General features: G+C 40.5%; 1 protein-coding gene across 3 annotated transcripts in view; it reads right to left on the bottom strand.

Moving 5' to 3' along the window:
• Nucleotides 1-21,680, bottom strand: part of THRB (thyroid hormone receptor beta) — a 336,652-nt gene that overhangs the window by 30,409 nt on the left and 284,563 nt on the right. The window contains exon 1 of one of the 3 annotated variants that reach the window (XM_083188735.1): nucleotides 3,082-3,421. The exons of the other annotated variants lie outside the window; for them this stretch is intronic. Within the exon in view, the coding sequence (XP_083044861.1) occupies nucleotides 3,082-3,409 (328 nt within the window). The 5' untranslated portion in view covers nucleotides 3,410-3,421. Of the gene's footprint in view, nucleotides 1-3,081; nucleotides 3,422-21,680 lie in introns of those variants that run through there. 3 annotated transcript variants of the gene reach the window in all.

The raw sequence follows: 21,680 nt of genomic DNA, 5'->3' as shown, positions 1-21,680 counted from the left end.
CTTAGAATAGGATTTATCCATTGTGTAGTATGGGGATCCTGCTACTATAGGATTGGGGAAAGAGATGGTGTTATGTAAAATTTAAGGGATCTTTAATGATATTTTTATATCTTTTAAAAACAGTAAGTTTGGTCTTTTCCTTTGATGTTTGTGTTATTGTCACTTTTACTGTCATTCCCTTAATTTATACTGCCAGGTCGGTTTTGCATAACTCAGGTACGGGTGTACAACCATCTATTAGTAGGGCAGATAGACAACTAATGATTTCATTGTAAATATTTATTTAGTCTACACATTGTATTTGCACAAATGAGTCATTACATCGTCCTCCAAACTACCACAAGCACAGCTACAAGAGGGAAGGTTGAAATGGGACACCTGTTCTCTTGTGTTTTTAATGAGTTGCTATAGAGTCTTCATTAAATCTAAATCAATGCTGATCAATACCAACAAGCATGTCCTCTGAGCAACCTTCTGTCCTCACCACTGGATTAATTGCCTCTTGGTGGAAAGTCAATAGTGTTTATTCTACATTAAATATATATTTAGCCTGAGAAAATACTGCAGGTTTGAGTGTATGAAAATATTGGAAAATGAAATGACTACAGTAGTATAATATTTGATTTGGCTTTGCCTTGTTTCATTTTGCATCCTATATGATAATACTTAATAATTAATGATTACCACCGCCGCCACTGAAAAACAAGATTTGGGGATAAATGTCCTAGGTGGGCTGTGACCTAGTGGTGTTTGAACAGTAAATATTTAGGGGGGTATTTATCAAAGGTGGAACAGTGATAAAATTGTGAGAGATAAAGTACCAAGAAATCAGCTTCTGTCATTTCTCAAACACAGCCTGTAAAATGTACATTAGAAGCTGATTGGTTAGAACTTTATTTCTCACAATTTTATTAGCCAAGCTTTGATAAATACCTACTAATGTACTGTACTAATGAAAGCTGATTTATTTTAAGAATGGTCTTCCGCACATACTAAACATATACACATATATATATATATATATATATATATATATATATATATATATATATATAGAGAGATAGATAGATAGATAGATAGATAGATAGATAGATAGATATACTGTATATATATATAGAGATAGATAGATAGATAGATATATAGATATGTATATATATATTTACTTATAATATAAGCAGAAAAGTATACTGGCTGGGGTAGAACAATACCTGGTTCATTGGTTCATATTAGATGGTATTCCTCTATGTAGTAATAAACAAGCAGTTCTCCAAAATACATAGAAGAACCAAACACTGCTGCACAGTTCTTACCTAAATCATGGATTGTAAATGTTCTAAACACAATTGTCATGTCAGCAGGAACAACACAACAGCACCCTGTATGAGCTGTGAGTCAGTGCAATGAATGTACCAGAGTGATCTGGTCAAAAGTGAGTGAAGACTTTTTAAATGATGTGTTTCTGATGTATTTGTAGTGGAAGATAAGTACATGTAAATTGATGTAAAATAGAAATCATTTTATAGAAATCAAATGTATAGTGCATATTTGCGGTTTTATGTGAGTTTAGATAACGTTGCGTTGCCTTATGTCATATTGAACAATTTAGTGTGACTGACTTGCGTCGAAAGATTTGAACGGTTTTGTACACACATTACATTCATGGATTTTTTTGATACTTATGTCTGAATAAGTATCAAACTTCTATCAAGCAATCGGGTGGGAGGGGTTTTCAATTAGCGGCAATGGGCTCAGGGTGATGGCGTTTCAACCAATTCTCTGGTACATTACCATGACTAATATTGGGGGTTTTTCATTTCAACCCATACAGGTGATGTTGTGTTACTATAATTGGCGATGATGTGCGCTTCCATATGCTCCGATAACAGAATGTCCCTCAATGACCAGAAAAACTAGACAGTATATATATAACTGTTAATAATATATATTATATATATATATATATATATATATATATATATATATATATTCACTTGAGTTTAAAAATGCATTTCAAAAGTCAGGGAACTTAACATTGAAATAAATGCCCAGAAGATGCATTGCTGTATGATACAGTATATTGATGTCTAATCATAGCTTCAATACATTGTAAGTGGTACATTTACTAAGATGGGAGTTCTATCTAACCAATCAGATTCTACATATTATTTTTATAGCACATTCAAGAATCTGATTGGTTGCTATGGACAACATCCCATCTTCAACAGAACTCCATCTTTGTAAATTTCCCTCTAAATCTCCAGTTCTGAGCTGGTAAAAGCTGACATGCTAGATACACCAGCAAATTGTAAATATAAAAAAGCAGTCAAATATACTTGACTGGAAAAAAGAAATGAATACATTATTACTAAGAAATGGGTATTAGACACATTCATATATTACACGTTTCTAAACAAGGATGAGTAACTGCATCAGTCTGTGTGGACATCGCAATTTAATAGCAATACAAATATGAAAAGTACAGTATGATCGGAGCCAGAATTACCAGGTTAATAACAGGCAAAGTAATATCGATCAACAACTCACTGTTCATTCAAATATATTATTGTACTCTGTAATTATATAGAATATCAGCATGTGTTCTGGACGGCTGTCAACAGTTATTGCTCACTGAATACCCATAACAATCACTTCTTATTTATTCTGTCTGGTAAATGTAGATATTTGATAGTTCACACAGTGGCACCATGAACACATACACATACACGCACATGCAGCAGTAATATACACAGCGGTGACACAGACACATACATAGGTGTGTGGAACAAAAGCAGGATATGTAAAAGATGTAACACAAATATAAAAAAATTGCGTTAAAATAAAGCCTCTATCGTTTAGAGAAATAAAACCTTTTAAATCTCCTAGCAACCTGAAATACGGCGTTCGGCTGATTACAGAGAGGCTCTCAAATGACAAAAGTGTAAAAAAAAAAAAAAAAAACTGCAACTTTAAAATGAAATAAAGCACTGACGCTACATGTAAGTATACAGAGACACCGACACACTATGCCGAAACCTATTAAGACCACATTACAGATAAATAAGAAGCCGAAACCGTCCCTACCTTTTTTCTGTGAAAACATTGGAGACTGCCCCTGTGAAAAAGTTGCTTTTTCCTCAGAGAAATACTCTGTTTGGTTGTATGAATTCAGGGCCATGTCCATGTCTGAGTACTCGCTTTTAAACATGTTTCCAGGGTAACTAGAGGTATAAGCCTGATTCACCGCCCAGGCCTGATCCATATATATATTATTGTTGTGTAGGACATAAGCCTCACAAGAACTGTAGTTTTGACTCTCTTCGATATAACTGCAGTAATCGGTGGGCTGCATGCAGTAGGTGTTTGCAGAAGACTGGGGCATTTCGTACACTTCTTGAATGCAGTAATTCATTTTGATCTCTGGTGTGAGCTTCTACTACTGTATACTATACACCACTCTCACATGCATGCATAGACATGGACTGAGGGGGAGATGATGAATAAACAGTAGTCACAGAAGTCTGTCTCATGGATAAGTACCCTGGTACTATTTGGAGCAGCACTTTGTGTGCGAAGATCCTATTTATATCTGAGATGCTACTGAGCAGCCAAACATGTTGGTAAAGAGATTTGTGACAGTTTAATCTTTGAGCCAGGGCTAAGTACTAGTAAAGATGGCTGCACAGACAGGTAGCAGAGGGTATTAGAGACACAACACAAGGCGGGCAGACAACAATCCGGGCTTGGTTTAAGTTTGGGCAATAACTTTGCACAGACATATTTAAAACCTCAGTGTGACATATGAGTGGCCGGACTTTACTTGACAACTTGAAGAGAAAAGCCTAAGTGAGACGGGCCTATTTGAAATCCTAAAATCAATAATCTGGAGTTTTTAACTACATCCCTTCAGAAATTCAATAAGAGAACCTAGATGACCCATACCAGAATTTAAAAGGTAAACCTTGCAGCCACCTAATCCACAATCAGTTCTATTGATTTGGTGTTACAGAATTAAGCGCATGGTATAGAAAAACCTCCCGGGCATTGGCTGATATTGATTGGCATTCATGTGCCGTCTAAGCTATTTTTAACCCATCATGCATGATTTAGCGTTTCACAACAAAAATGAAGAGGAAATGTATCAAAAAAAAGGTGACTTAGGGCCAAGAAGAAAAAAAAATCACTTGTCTTGAGAAAAAGCTGCATTTACAGTGTTGTGTTCTTCTACACATTACTACTACTTATTACTAGGAATGTAATGTTCTGCATATCTGTCATTGTGACGTGATCACATATGTGTAACACATTCTACATTGTCTGTAGGCTGTCCCTGGGACAGTATATGGCTGGTAACATTACAGACCGGTCAGCTTGTAGATATTCTTATATCTATCATCTTTCTCTGCTATAGTAAACAAGGGTCACCTCAGGGTCACTTTAGTAAAATGTTGGAGGCACTCAGAAGGCTTAAATTAGTGTATAACATAGTGTCCTACTATGACAGAATACACAGGGGTAGATTCAATTACTGCAAGCTGTGACATCAAGCAGTGCTGACTGCTCACTGTCACAGCTCGCACGGTCAGTATTCAACTGACCCCCTGCACACGCCGGTTCCACGTCACTGGGATTTTGCAGCGGCATGGGAACAGCAAGTGCGGCCGCTAAAACAACGAGACTCGTGGCTAAATGCAGCGGGCTCCCTGCATTAGCCACGAACCCTGCTGTTTGGGGGAATCCTCACCGTCATCTGACAGCGAGGGTTCCTCCGGAACATGGAATACGTTGAGTGGCTGGCGTGGGGGTTAAATGGCATTGAATACGGAGTGCAAAGTATATTGGAAATTATATACTTAATATGCAATAAAGCAAATAGCTTTTGTGCCATAAAAAAAAACACTTAGCATATGTGCGGTGGTAAGAAAGGGAATAATTAGTGCACTGTTACTAGAAACACAGAAAATGTGATAAAATAAACATTATGTATGGTTTTAGGAAAATTAATATACGCCACAAAAGACCCACATTAGCATAAACAGTAAAGGCCCATACACACTAGGTGACTTGAGCTGAAAGCAGCTCAGTTTACTCGCCTGAGATCTTTCGATGCATGATACATCTGCCCGACCTGTAGCGCAACACGGTTTTGCCCATTTGTGTGATTTATTTTGCTTTTGCCAACAAACCTGAATCAGGCCCTGATAAAAATGGATTCCTAAAAAAGGAAGACAAGATTGTTTCCCCTAAAGGTAGAAAGCATTTAATCTTGCCCTTCTGCTGTAGGACACTGCATGGGAGGACATTCTTTATCCACTCAGTCCCACTCGTAGTGGGCCGAATTCGGCTCCTTCCCTGTGGTGTTTGAGGTTTGTGCATGTGCGTTTATAAGCATGTGCGCAATTGCCATTCGCTTCAGAGGGGACGGGCGGGGGCAGACAGGGTGGCTGGAGCAGGAGAAAACACCCAGAGTTTTAAGGGCGTCCCCATGAAAATTCTGCGAGTTTCCATGGGAACACAGGCAGGCTGAAACATGCTCAGGGCGGACGGCTGATGTCACATGATGTCAGCGCCCGCCCCCTTTTCTGCGATCAGTGGCAGCAATAAAAGTCAGTTCAGAGTGACTTATCACCGTTTATCATCATTCGCTGGGCATTCGGTGGGTCGGCGGGTGGGTCTGACCTGTTGGCTAGGCTGCGAGTATATGTCAGGCTCCCCCTCCTTTAGTCCGGGTAGTGGCATGGTAGTGGGTGGTGTTCTAGTACAATATTTCTGAAAATGATCACTCCACTAACTCCTTACTTCAACCTTCAAGAGCTAAGAATATACAACGGGTGTAGATAATATTTGCATTAATACTTTGTTACACTGTAGTCCTGGGCACTGATGAAGCCATGGATCCCCAATTCATGTTCATACTGTATATTGTACAACATTTTGCAATATTTAGCAAAAACATCTTTAATAGTTCATAGGAATATACAGCAAACGCAAGACTTTTCAATCTTATATTTGGAATGAGCTACAATATGACAAACCTGGATAGATTAGTCTCAGGGGTAACTATTCAGAAACTAGAAAGTTGCAAATACCACACCCACAGATCTACAGCATAATGTTATGATGACTATAAATATTTTTTTATCTTCAAAAATGTCCGTGAGTAACCAAATGCTTGATACTCTGTTAAAGTGCCACATACATCATAAGCACAAACTCTTAGCCCAATAACCTCTGAAATAATACGTCATTTGAGCAAACATTTATAAGAAGATGTGGACCCAGTGCATGATGGGAAAGGTCCTGCCATTGAAGGGGATCTAGCCGATCAAATAGGGTTTGCGGTAACAAAATGGTTAAAAAAAGGGCAGACTAATGGGCAAAATGGTTCTTTTCTGCCGCCAAATTCTATGCCTCTATGAAAATATCGCTATTTGCAATGAATTTGCCATTTTGAAAGGGGCGTCTTTTCTTTCTGTCTGGTGGCAGATTTCTGCTTCCATTCCACTGCAAATTCTCTGATTAGCGACCCATGCTGTATTAGACCCTAAATGCTGCATTTCTAAAGTCGCATCCATTCTGCACACTATGGGCAATATTCAATTGATGCCGGATCCATTTTGCCGGAATGGATCCGGCATCCATTATTCAATTCATCGGCCAAATCCGGATGTCGGATTTGGCCGATGATTGACACTCACCCGGCCGGCGCTCGGACCGAGTGAGCGCGGCAGCGGAAGATGGCGACAGCCGGAGAGGGAGCCTGGATGGAACCGGGTGAGCTGCTCTCATCCGGCTCGGCGGCGGGTATGTACAGCTCGGCGGCAGGTGCTGGAGGGTGCGGGCGGTGGCGTGAGGGTGCGGGCTGTGGCGGACAGGAGAACAGCACAGTGTAAGCTGCTGCTGCTCACCCGGCGCCGTCCTCCTTGCCTCAATCCGGCATCTTGTAATGCCGGATTGAGAATGATGGAAACACAGCAGTTTTGGCTGTGTTTCCGTCAAAAGCAGGTGAATTAGCAGCTCTTCCGTCAATCCACCTTCTTTTCGGCATTACATTATTACACAATTTCCATATGAAGTGCAATTAATTACTAATTACAATTTAATTAAATTATTTGAAATACAAGCATTCCCATTGCATGGGGTCTCGTGCGGGGGGCTGCAGGCTTAAATGCATTGATCAATACATGAACTACTGTAAATCTCCACTGTTTATTATTGTTAGTTAATATAGTGAGAGCAAAGCCCTGTGATTTCTATTTAAACATAGTAGTCACAAACCATAGGGCACCTCAAATCTAGGAATGGCAAGTGCCAATGATTAGTGCTTTTTGGTTATTAGATAAATTTTTAATTAGTCTCTTTGTGGTCACATTTTTTTCATGCACCCTGTTTTAACTTATTTATCATAGCTTGTATTAACTATTTCCCTAGGTGCTTTGCAACAGGTGTGCTGGTAATTGCCTCACCTTTAAAAGCATAGTTGCTGTGCGGGTTAGACCAAAAAGCATGCCTGAAGTCTAACACTAATATGATGGTGATGTTTATGGTGACTTTTTTGAGCAATAAAGTAAGACCTGCAGAAAAGTTGGGTCCCGTGTCAGGGCTGCAGGCTTAAATGCAATGATCAATACATGTACTAAATCTCCACTGTTTATTATTGTTAGGCAATTTATCATCAGTGTAGAGCCCCTTTGATATACAGTATATATATATATATATATATATATATATATATATTCCAAATGCTGTCGCTCACAATTCCAATCAGTTACTTGCTGGGTGCCCTCAGATTGAGCATGTACTCAAACATCTCACAAATATGCAGTCAGTGTGCCAGCAGCACTCCGGTCTCTTAGAAGGGTAAATAAAGGTGCTTGAGTCTGGTTTCAACTACTTTAATGGAGTTTTTGTCAAGCCATAAACCGCAACCAGCAAGCATATATAGCAGTACTGAAAGAACTTGTTCAATCACCTCCCCTTTCCGGTTTCTGATGCAGGCCCCTCAGGAGTGACGTCATCAGCCAGCTAATAGTAACACAATAATACACAGCAACACATAAGGACAAAAAATAAAATACAGAAAAAAGCAATAACAAAAATGAAACCCTACCGGTGTGTCTACCAAAGTTAATGAAACAATTTTACATAACAAACGACACTATGCATATAACCTGACTATTACCTATATAGAACTATAAATATTCTCATAAAACCATGAACAATGTGTCTAGTGACTGGTAGATATGTGTGCATCAATGTTACCATATAATACATTCATTTTAATGTATTACATTTTATGTTTTCATACCAAAACTTGCTTTAGAATTATAACTATGTTATACATTTTGCGGTACTCTTTACCTAGCATGGCGCCCACGATTTTGATCGTGGGCATCGCAGGTAAAAAAATTGCGGGCATCGCGGCCATTGAATGCACTAAAAATCGGGTGCGACGCGACCGACCCGATGCCCGCGATTTCCCATAGGGATCAATGTTAAATTTCTCAATTGACCCGATTTTACTGTTCAATGCCTCAATTGACACGATTTTTCCATAGGAAACAATGTTAAATGGCCCACAGAGGCCAAATAGGCACCCTGAAGTGTGAATTGGCCCCCACAATTGTTAACGCCACCCCACGATCAACGTCAACCCGAAGCGTGGCGAGCGCAGCGAGCCCGCGAGGGGCGGCGGTACGCGTCCTACGACCTTTTCATACCCCCACTATCCACGTGGAGTTGAGAATAGAATAGTGTGGCGAGCGCAGCGAGCCACCGAGCCCGAAGCGTGGCGAGCGCAGCGAGCCCCGCGAGGGGACGCGGATACCTTCACAGGTAAACGCGTCCCTTCGCGGGCTTCACAGGTATCCTCGTCCCCGCGCGGGGCTCGCTGCGCTCGCCACGCTTCGGGCTCGGTGGCTCGCTGCGCTCGCCACACTATTCTATTCTCAACTCCACGCCGACGTGGATAGTGGGGGTATGAAAAGGTCGTAGGACGCCAACTGCCGCCCCTCGCAGGCTCGCTGCGCTCGCCACGCTTCGGGTTCACGTTGATCGTGGGGTGGCGTTAACAATTGTGGGGGCCATTTCACACTTCAGGGTGGCTATTTGGCCTCTGTGGGCCATTTAACATTGATTCCTATGGAAAAATCGTGTCAATTGAGGCATTGAACAGAAAAATCGGGTCAATTGAGAAATTTAACATTGGTCCCTATGGGAAATCGCGGGCGTCGGTCGCGTCGCACCCGATTTTTTAGTGCATTCAATGCCCGCGATGACCGCGATGGGCGCCGTGCTAGGTAAAGAGTACCCATTTTGCTTCTGTCAACATTAACAATTAAGTTAGGCAAAACAAAATAAATTTAATTGTGAAACATTGGGTTGAATGAGGTATTCATACTCTGCTTAAATCTTGGAAATGGAAAACCCATATTAAATACAGCAGCATAGTAACAAAATTACCAGAAATTATTTAGCTTTATATACATATATATATATACATATATATATATATATATATATATATATATATATATATATAGATAGATAGATAGATAGATAGTTGTTTGAGCTGGCACTCGCTGTGTGCGCATAAGTGCCCAGGTGCCTCCAAAGGAATTAGTACAAGTTGCAAAGAGATGCGGCACTCAAAGGGTCTTTGTAAAGTCACTTTTTGTATTTTCCTCAAGGGCCCATGTATCTGTTAAGCGATGCATCGCTTAACAGATACATGGGCCCTTGAGGAAAATGCCATAACAGGCATTGAAACGTCGGGGTCTACCCCATGTACTGCATGTAATTATTGAATATATTTTGCTAAATACAAAAAGTGACTTTACAAAGACCCTTTGAGTGCTGCATCTCTTTGCAACTTATATATATATATATATATATATATATATATATATATATATATATAACCCTAACCAAAACCTGTAAGCATTCAGTAAAAATGTGGGACTCTAGGTGGCACATCAAATGGAACTTGGCTGCCGGCGGCATTTTGCTAGTGTTTACTATACACCCAAAGCAACATAGTGGAGGATGTGTAGCAAAAGACCTCCGGCCCATGAATTTTTCATAAGAGGATTTATTAAAACATGCAAACACAAACATTTATGTTCATATTGATGGGAATAAAGAAAATAGGTCAAAGCATAAGTCATACCGGTGGAAGGTGATGAGCGTTGTTGGGGGTAATTATCAGGGAAGCCTTGGAATCAGCCCAGCTTGACACTTGAGGGGTGTACACACGGAGCCATTTTTGCTAGTGAGCGACTTTAACTAAGCGATGTTTGCATTTGTAGTTCTAGCATACCCAAGAGGTTTAGAATAGTCAGTTCTTGCTGGAACAAGTGATGTAACAGCCAAAACAACGCTGACACCATTACTCCAGCAACCACTCAGGTTTGTATTGTGAGAAGTCCTAGGTGAGGAACACATATCATTTTTACATAAGTCAGCTGAACTATTTGGTGGTTTTCCTGTTATTATGTCACCAACCAGGCCTGTCATAGCCTACTGCTTGTATCAGCTTTTTTTTTTTTGTAGGATCCTATACTGTTCATCTTCACAAAATTGATACAAAACAGGCTATAAGTGATGTACTGTATACTACTATTATTATAATTGTTTATTTATATGGTGCCACAAGGGTTTCGCAGCGCCTAACAGAATACATATCAAATTAGCAAAACCAGTTAGACAATAAGTTACAGTATAACATACTGTACCTCCCAATTTTCACAGAACATTCCCACTGCCCCACCCACAGACAGCAGTGTTCCATGGTGAGCATAGGCGAATTTAGGGGGTGGTCCGGGGGTGCACAGGACCACCCATTAGCCCATTTTGTAGCTGAGGGATGGGGCTCTCCAACGAGCCCAGCCCCGTGTCTCTAGCCCCCTGGGAACCGGAGATACTGCCAGGCAAAGCTGGAACGTTTTCGCTAGAGAATAACATGGGACCCGCTAATTCCGACCCCCACCCAGTTCAACGGCTGCCAGTTCCCCCTTTGGCATCACTGAAGCTCGAGGTTAATCTCAGTCGAACCCAAATCACTGGGCCTTCAATCTGATACCAGGCTGGATCCATATGGGTCAATTGGTTCCAGGGATATTGAGGTTAAACCGTTTTTTTTCATTTCTTAAATGTAATTTCATGACTGTTTATGTTCTTTGAAGGCATATTTCTCTGGAACCAAACAGGCGATTTTCACAGGACCAAAATCATTCGAAGCCAACACAAAAGTTCTTCAATATGATACTGGTCTCATGTAAATGGTTCCGAAGATATAGCTGGTTGGTTAAAGGGGGGTAGGGAGAGGAGAGTGGTTGTCTCTCCCCCTCACACCAGAAAATGCAGGGACTAGGCTGGTGTATAAGGGGTCAGCCTGGGAATGTCCCTGTATGATCCTGGGACTATATTCCCGGGTAAATCCCTGCATTTTCTGTTGTGAAAGGGGTATTATTTCAAACAGCCGTGACCTGCAGTGCTCTGAATACAGCCAGGCAGCCCCCCACTCTCTGCCCAGCTGTCACCCCTGCAGCTTCCGCTCCAATTCTTCTCTCCGCTTTCACCTCAGCCCGCCCCCTTTAATCATGTGGTGCCGGCACCCGGCGTGCTCCCCCGACGTCACGTACAACAACAGCGTGCACAATATTTCAAATGTCCACTCGGCTAGAGGGCCCACCAGGAGGGGAGTGGGAGCGTGCTCTGTGCTGCACTCTGCTCCTCTCCCCATAGAAGCAGCTGCACTGCTCTCCATCTCTCCCTGCAGCAGCAGCAAAGGCTCATATAAAAATTTACAGTAAGTGGCACTTTTGGGGGCATTGCTTAATGGACGCTACAAGTGGCGGTATGTGGGGGCATTACGCATAATGTGTGGCTTAATGTGTAAGGGGCATTATGTGTGCAGCATCATGTGTAAGTAACATAATGTGTGCAGCATCATGTGTAAGGGGCATTATGTGTGCAGCATCATGTGTAAGGGACATTATGTGTGCAGCATCATGTGTAAGCGGCATTATGTGTGCAGCATCATGTGTAAGCGGCATTATGTGTGCAGCATCATGTGTAAGCGGCATTATGTGTGCAGCATCGTGTGTAATGGGTACTATGGTGCACGGCATCATGTGTAATATGTACTATGGTGTGCGGCATCATGTGTAATGGGTACTATGGTGTGCGGCATCATGTGTAATGGGTACTATGGTGCCATCAAGCAAGAACCCCCTAGCAATGAGCACGTAGGTAAGCAGCACTTATGTGGCAAATATGTAGTGGGCATTACGGTTTGTTATATAGAATGTAATGGGCATCATGATGTGTGGCACAATGTGTAATGGGCATTACGGCGTGTGGCTTTATGTGTAATGGGTATTACGGAGTTTTCTAAAATGTGTAATAGGCATTACTGTGTATGGTCTAAAGTGTAATACCACACCCCTTTTTGTGATGCCACACCTCCTTCCCATGGGGCCACGCCCCCTTTTTGCTGCGCAGCTACGCCGCGCAAAGGTCCTCCTGCTGTTATGTCTAGATCTGGGACCACCCATTACCATAATTCTAGATTCGCCTATGATGGTGAGGGGCAGTTGAGAGTCCCCTGTCACTCAGCTGTACTCCTCAAAGCAGCAGTAAATAGATGCTGTGTGCACACAATGTATATTCATGGGAGACCAGAATGAAGTATGCAAGGATGTAAGAGTTACATCCAGTTTTCATACACAAAAGCAGACCCTATAGGTTTCTATGGGGCCGACTAAAAGCTGAAATGTACAGAGGTCTGAAAAACATGCCGAGCTTGGCCCCGAAAGCGAATGCCATCTGAAGACAGTTACCCTTAATGAGGACAATGGTCAAAGCAATTTACCACTGTGGAAAGTGCATTCTATTTTGTACAAATGCCCCAGTATCTCTGGTATTGGTAGGCACATTCTTATATAGGCACCCTCCAGTCTATGTTCCCAGAGGCACCAAGAAGTGGAGGGGAAGGGGGGGTGTACTTATTACCCAGGCCTGACAGAGGGCCTCAGTGGGCACTTAAAGTATTAATAAAGTATTATTTTTTTCTGTTTTTTATTAAAAGGGTGCATGGTCATGCGTCGTGTGATCAGACCGCACCCCAAAAGAAATACCAGGGACTGGCCAGGCTCTATACTGCCCTCTATGTTCCCATTCTGCTTTCGAATGTACTGTAGCTAGAAGATATTGTAAAGGACTTTTGAGTTTCCCAGTTATTTTAAATGCAATATTTATAGCTATACTGGTTTATATATGCACACAGAAATACACTCACCCACATCATTTGCACAGTTAAATGGAAAAAAGATTCCTTCTAATAGTATTACATGTCCTCGTCCTCCTAAACTGCGGATGTTTCAGCATACCTTAGGGGTCATTAGATTATTTCACACTGCAAAGTAAAATTGCTTTTGACCTCTTTCCAGAATCAGGAGCATCACTGTGGCAATTACATATTCAGTACAGAACACTCTTATCTGCCATGTCAGTGCGATACCTCCCATCAGAGTTATATTTGGGATTTATTATAATAATAAAATAATCGTACATTTGAAATGATCATATTAGTAGAATTATTGTCAATTATTTATTTATACAGTGTCTTTGTTTTCTAAATCATTACAAAGGGAGATAAAAGCTTTCTTAAGGCCCATACACACTGGGCGACTTTGAGCTGAATGTTTGAGCAGCTTTCAGCTCAAAGCCGCCCAGTGTGTATGCCCCGGCGATGAGCGGTGAGGGCTGCTGTGCGCTCCCGCATCTTCGCCGGGAAGCCGTTCTTCTGCTGGTAATACTAGCAGATGAGCGGCTTTGAGGATGGCTCTGCATAGCATTGTGCTATGCAAATCTGTCCTCTCCCCACTGATGGTGCCAGGCAGTGGGAAAGCGGCTCAGTGTGTATGCACTGAGCGTCTTTCCCCCCACCGATGAATGTGATCATCTCTGTCCATACACGCTGTGCATAGTCGCCAAGTGTGTATGGACCTTAAGGGTCATTTTATCAACCCATTGTGCCTTAGGAAGCAAAGTATCCCAGGAATTAAGGAGGGCCTGAAGTACATATGTCTAATATCTGTCACAGTCCGAATACAAATGAGACCTTATAGGTGTCTAAGGGGGCTGCAAAACTATCAAATTTACCAAGCATGGCCCCAGCAGCTAACACCATCTTCAGATGGCATTAGACCAGGGATGAGGAACTTTCGGCCCCTCAGCTGTTGTTGAACTACACATCTCCGCATCCCATGCATCAGTTTTAGCATGGCCAAATAGTAAATCTGTTGCAGGGCATGCTGGGATGCGTAGTTCAACAACAGCTGGAGGGCAAAAGGTTCCCCATGCCTGCATTAGTCCATACTAGCCTATTGGGTATGTAAACACATATTTTCAGGGAGGGTCATCTATATTCCTCTACATTGGAGCTTACTGATGGATGTGTAGGCCAACAAGCCTTCCCTGGTCATACACTAGAAGCAGATGGAGTGTGGTAGATCAAAAACAAAGATTTTAAACCAGTGTATCGTGCGCTATGACATGCAGCTTAGGTGCAAAACAGGAGATTGAAGAACCACTTCAATCAGACAGATACAATACCAAAAACGAGTTCTGAATTGTCCCAATGCGCTCAGTCTCAGATGTAATTTCACTCGGTTTGTTTTTTGAGATGTGAGTGGACCCCAAAACAGAAAAAAGGAAATAAAAAATAGTGTAATACTATTTAAACACAAACGATGCTCCAAATTATATCCTTGTAGGATTTTAACCGTACCAGAATGATATGTCTACTGATTGTTGTAGACTCAAGCGTATTTATCAATGGGGGGTTGTATCCCAAAGGAAAATCCCCTCCTCTTCCCTCTTTCTCTGACTGTGATGATAGACACTCGAAGGAGCACAGAGAGAGAAGAGAAAAACTTGGTGCAATAGCGTTTTATTAACAAAAAAAGTGCAGTAAAACAAATATCAAAGGTAGGATCTCAGGACTCTCACCCTATGTTATTGTCCACAATGGAATGTTGCAGACAATATAAGCATGATGTAATTCTCAACAGGCGTCCCTGGGTGCTGGATCTTAGGGTTCGATTATCCTGGCGTCCTCCTTTTCTTTCCACAGACCGCCGACCGGTTTCGATACACAGGGTATCTTCCTCAGGGCGTGTGGAAATGGTCAAACACATTCAGTATTTATCCCCCTTCCGGGGTTTCTAAAAGACAGGCCTAATTCCAGACATAGATTTCTCTATCTTCTAAAATCCTATACATAATCAAGCTATACCAGTGTCCTAGATTCCTGTTCCAGGACAGTTTTTGTATGATGCAGACAGAGGAACAGCTGTAAACTTGATTCACGATTAGAAGCGCTATGTACTTCCTGGATAGTGTCCGCCGGAAGTGACGTTTGCGCGTCACATGCGTTTCAAACTCCAGGAAGCGATTGTGAGCTGTTTGTATGGCGCATACTTCCGGATTCACGTCTAGCGGAAATGACGTTTGCGTCTCATATGCGTTCCATCGCGTCCCCCGACTTCCGGTTTTTTCATTCCCAGACGGAGCTTAGCAACACAGCAGCGCGAATGGAGGTTCCACCTTCTATATTGTTCCTCAAGTACCGCTGCTGTATTTATTAAAGTCCCAGAGTCCTCAATGTATAAAGTGCAAGGCGTGCCAATAATATAAAAATAGAAAAATAGAAAATATATGAGTGATAAAAATGCATCAATGTATATATAATCAATGATATATTAAAAACAGAAGTATATTAAAAGCGTAAATAGTTAAAAACATGAAAAATTATAAAAACCATTTTGTTTCGAAATCCTTATTAAGACCACTCGGCATAAGAGTTTTGTAGTTAAAAATAAGAGACATTTCACATTTGGCTAGTTTTTTTGTGAAATCGCCACCTCTGGCGCCTGGAATCACTTTTTGAAGCACATAAAATTTTTTAATTTCTTTTGGGTCACATGAGTGACAGGTTTTAAAGTGCATAGAAAGTGCGTGTGTCTCTACACCTTTGCGTATATTACGCAGGTGTTCTCCGAGTCTTATCTTAAAAGGTCGAGTGGTCCTTCCAATATAAAATTTAGAGCAAGTACACTCAATAGTATAAATTACATTAGATGTATGACAGGTAAGAAAATCTCTGATTTTAAAAGGTTTGCTATTAATTTCAATTGTCTCAATTTTCATCCCAAACGTATTTTTGGTGTTTTTGCACCCCAAACAATCCCCACATCTAAAAAAACCTTTAGATAAGACTGTATATTTCTTTGGGGAGGTGGGGCACATGCTCTGTACTAATTTGTTTTTCAGATTAGGTGCTCTTCTGAAAATGACATTGGGTTCCTGTGGTATTTCTGACCCTATTACTGGGTCTTTCTTGAGGAGTCCCCAGTGTTTTTTTAGTATTTTTTTAATGTCATAATGCTGGGATGAATAATTGGTTGTGAATGCCCATTTAAACCGATCTACTTGATCTGTTTGATCGGTATTCGTTTTCTTTTTGAGAAGATCTTCTCTTTTGAGGAGTTCTACATCAGAGATAGTTTGTTGTAATTTATTTTTGTCGTAGCCACTGTTAGAGAAACTTTCACACATTTCTCCTGCTTGTTCCAAATAAATGGCAGGATCTGTACAGTTACGTCTTAGCCTTTTAAATTGACTAAGTGGAATAGTCTCTAGCCATTGTTGGTGGTGGCAACTATCTTTATTTATGTAGGATCTTGAATCAGTGGGCTTCACAAAATTTCTAGTTTTTACTTTTCCCTCTTCAATGTATATGACCAAATCTAAAAAGTTCACGGAGTTTTGACTGATCATAAAGGAGAGTTTAATCCCTCTATCATTGGTGTTGAGGTATTCACAGAAGGCGTCAAGACTTTCCCTGTCTCCCCTCCATAGGAAGAGGATATCGTCTATGTATCTCCGCCATGTCACCAGGTTTGCCCCATATGGGTGGTGGGACCAGATGTAATCGGTTTCCCACGCACCCATAAAGATGTTGGCATAGCTTGGGGCAAACCTGGTGCCCATGGCGGTCCCCCTTTTTTGCATGAAGAAATCCTCCTTAAATAGGAAATAGTTATTATACAAGATAAATTCTATCCCTTTTAATAGAAATTCCTGGAGATTGTTTTCCATACTAGATCCTTGTAAGGCTGTTTTTGCTGCTTCGATGCCTTGCTGATGTTCAATGATTGTGTATAACGTCGATACATCAGCTGTAACAAGGAAATAATTATCTCCCCATTCTACATTTTCGAGGAAATTCAAAACATCTAACGTATCCTTGAGATGTGATGGATTTTTCGTTACTAGACCCTGGAGGTGATGGTCTATAAAAAGGGATAGGTTTGACGTAGGGGAATCTATCCCCGAAATTATAGGTCTCCCCGGGGGGTGTATGGGGTCTTTGTGTGTCTTAGGGAGAACGTAAATGGTTGGAACCAGAGGTTCTTCTATAATCAAGAACTTTGATTCAGATTCAGTGATGGTTCCTTTTTTTACGTATTTGTCAATAATTTCTTTTAAAGATTTATTGATCTTGGAGGTTGGGTTATGTCTTATCTGTTTATACGTATTTTTGTCTGCGAGTTGTTTTATAATTTCGCCTTCGTAATCTTTTTTATTCAACAGGACAATTCCCCCTCCTTTATCTGATGGTTTTATTATCAGATTTTTGTCTCCCATGAGACTCTTTAATCCCTTTTTTTCTTTTAATGAGAGATTATGTTGTATTTTTTTTGGATTTAATTTTTGGATGTCATCCATGACCAACGTATTAAAAGACTCAAGAAAACATCCTTTTAAATAAGATGGAAAAAAAGTTGATTTGGGTTTGAAGGGGGTTGGTGTTATAGTACCCTCCACAGGTTCCTCATTTTTCATTTTAAAAAATTTTTTTAGAGTCAGTTTGCGAAGAAATTTTTGTACGTCCACAAAAATGTCAAAGTGATTAGCAGGGGTTGAGGGGCAGAATTTAAGTCCCTTTTCAAGGACACACCTTTCTTCTTTCAGTACTGAAAGAAGAAAGGTGTGTCCTTGAAAAGGGACTTAAATTCTGCCCCTCAACCCCTGCTAATCACTTTGACATTTTTGTGGACGTACAAAAATTTCTTCGCAAACTGACTCTAAAAAAAATTTTTAAAATGAAAAATGAGGAACCTGTGGAGGGTACTATAACACCAACCCCCTTCAAACCCAAATCAACTTTTTTTCCATCTTATTTAAAAGGATGTTTTCTTGAGTCTTTTAATACGTTGGTCATGGATGACATCCAAAAATTAAATCCAAAAAAAAATACAACATAATCTCTCATTAAAAGAAAAAAAGGGATTAAAGAGTCTCATGGGAGACAAAAATCTGATAATAAAACCATCAGATAAAGGAGGGGGAATTGTCCTGTTGAATAAAAAAGATTACGAAGGCGAAATTATAAAACAACTCGCAGACAAAAATACGTATAAACAGATAAGACATAACCCAACCTCCAAGATCAATAAATCTTTAAAAGAAATTATTGACAAATACGTAAAAAAAGGAACCATCACTGAATCTGAATCAAAGTTCTTGATTATAGAAGAACCTCTGGTTCCAACCATTTACGTTCTCCCTAAGACACACAAAGACCCCATACACCCCCCGGGGAGACCTATAATTTCGGGGATAGATTCCCCTACGTCAAACCTATCCCTTTTTATAGACCATCACCTCCAGGGTCTAGTAACGAAAAATCCATCACATCTCAAGGATACGTTAGATGTTTTGAATTTCCTCGAAAATGTAGAATGGGGAGATAATTATTTCCTTGTTACAGCTGATGTATCGACGTTATACACAATCATTGAACATCAGCAAGGCATCGAAGCAGCAAAAACAGCCTTACAAGGATCTAGTATGGAAAACAATCTCCAGGAATTTTTATTAAAAGGGATAGAATTTATCTTGTATAATAACTATTTCCTATTTAAGGAGGATTTCTTCATGCAAAAAAGGGGGACCGCCATGGGCACCAGGTTTGCCCCAAGCTATGCCAACATCTTTATGGGTGCGTGGGAAACCGATTACATCTGGTCCCACCACCCATATGGGGCAAACCTGGTGACATGGCGGAGATACATAGACGATATCCTCTTCCTATGGAGGGGAGACAGGGAAAGTCTTGACGCCTTCTGTGAATACCTCAACACCAATGATAGAGGGATTAAACTCTCCTTTATGATCAGTCAAAACTCCGTGAACTTTTTAGATTTGGTCATATACATTGAAGAGGGAAAAGTAAAAACTAGAAATTTTGTGAAGCCCACTGATTCAAGATCCTACATAAATAAAGATAGTTGCCACCACCAACAATGGCTAGAGACTATTCCACTTAGTCAATTTAAAAGGCTAAGACGTAACTGTACAGATCCTGCCATTTATTTGGAACAAGCAGGAGAAATGTGTGAAAGTTTCGCTAACAGTGGCTACGACAAAAATAAATTACAACAAACTATCTCTGATGTAGAACTCCTCAAAAGAGAAGATCTTCTCAAAAAGAAAACGAATACCGATCAAACAGATCAAGTAGATCGGTTTAAATGGGCATTCACAACCAATTATTCATCCCAGCATTATGACATTAAAAAAATACTAAAAAAACACTGGGGACTCCTCAAGAAAGACCCAGTAATAGGGTCAGAAATACCACAGGAACCCAATGTCATTTTCAGAAGAGCACCTAATCTGAAAAACAAATTAGTACAGAGCATGTGCCCCACCTCCCCAAAGAAATCTACAGTCTTATCTAAAGGTTTTTTTAGATGTGGGGATTGTTTGGGGTGCAAAAACACCAAAAATACGTTTGGGATGAAAATTGAGACAATTGAAATTAATAGCAAACCTTTTAAAATCAGAGATTTTCTTACCTGTCATACATCTAATGTAATTTATACTATTGAGTGTACTTGCTCTAAATTTTATATTGGAAGGACCACTCGACCTTTTAAGATAAGACTCGGAGAACACCTGCGTAATATACGCAAAGGTGTAGAGACACACGCACTTTCTATGCACTTTAAAACCTGTCACTCATGTGACCCAAAAGAAATTAAAAATTTTTATGTGCTTCAAAAAGTGATTCCAGGCGCCAGAGGTGGCGATTTCACAAAAAAACTAGCCAAATGTGAAATGTCTCTTATTTTTAACTACAAAACTCTTATGCCGAGTGGTCTTAATAAGGATTTCGAAACAAAATGGTTTTTATAATTTTTCATGTTTTTAACTATTTACGCTTTTAATATACTTCTGTTTTTAATATATCATTGATTATATATACATTGATGCATTTTTATCACTCATATATTTTCTATTTTTCTATTTTTATATTATTGGCACGCCTTGCACTTTATACATTGAGGACTCTGGGACTTTAATAAATACAGCAGCGGTACTTGAGGAACAATATAGAAGGTGGAACCTCCATTCGCGCTGCTGTGTTGCTAAGCTCCGTCTGGGAATGAAAAAACCGGAAGTCGGGGGACGCGATGGAACGCATATGAGACGCAAACGTCATTTCCGCTAGACGTGAATCCGGAAGTATGCGCCATACAAACAGCTCACAATCGCTTCCTGGAGTTTGAAACGCATGTGACGCGCAAACGTCACTTCCGGCGGACACTATCCAGGAAGTACATAGCGCTTCTAATCGTGAATCAAGTTTACAGCTGTTCCTCTGTCTGCATCATACAAAAACTGTCCTGGAACAGGAATCTAGGACACTGGTATAGCTTGATTATGTATAGGATTTTAGAAGATAGAGAAATCTATGTCTGGAATTAGGCCTGTCTTTTAGAAACCCCGGAAGGGGGATAAATACTGAATGTGTTTGACCATTTCCACACGCCCTGAGGAAGATACCCTGTGTATCGAAACCGGTCGGCGGTCTGTGGAAAGAAAAGGAGGACGCCAGGATAATCGAACCCTAAGATCCAGCACCCAGGGACGCCTGTTGAGAATTACATCATGCTTATATTGTCTGCAACATTCCATTGTGGACAATAACATAGGGTGAGAGTCCTGAGATCCTACCTTTGATATTTGTTTTACTGCACTTTTTTTGTTAATAAAACGCTATTGCACCAAGTTTTTCTCTTCTCTCTCTGTGCTCCTTCGAGTGTCTATCATCACAGTCAGAGAAAGAGGGAAGAGGAGGTGATTTGCCTTTGGGATACAACCCCCCATTGATAAATACGCTTGAGTCTACAACAATCAGTAGACATATCATTCTGGTACGGTTAAAATCCTACAAGGATATAATTTGGAGCATCGTTTGTGTTTAAATAGTATTACACTATTTTTTATTTCCTTTTTTCTGTTTTAGGGTCCACTCACATCTCAAAAAACAAACCGAGTGAAATTACATCTGAGACTGAGCGCATTGGGACAATTCAGAACTCGTTTTTGGGAGTGTGGTAGATATCGCTTTGCTTCCAGTCCTTCACAGAGATAGAGATCTTTCACCCCCAACTATCATAAATGCATGTGACTATATTAATTTACACATTGCGAGTTGGATTGTAATTAAAGTTATAATCACATTGTTGCTGGTGGTAAATATGTCAGAAACAAGTTCAGACTGACTGCAAGAGATTACAATCTGACTGAGTATGGTTTTAGAT

The sequence above is a fragment of the Crinia signifera genome, chromosome 5 (assembly GCF_055691185.1).
Source record: "Crinia signifera chromosome 5, ASM5569118v1, whole genome shotgun sequence".
NCBI classification, from domain to species: domain Eukaryota; kingdom Metazoa; phylum Chordata; class Amphibia; order Anura; family Myobatrachidae; genus Crinia; species Crinia signifera.
This window is presented reverse-complemented; position numbering and strand designations above follow the sequence as displayed.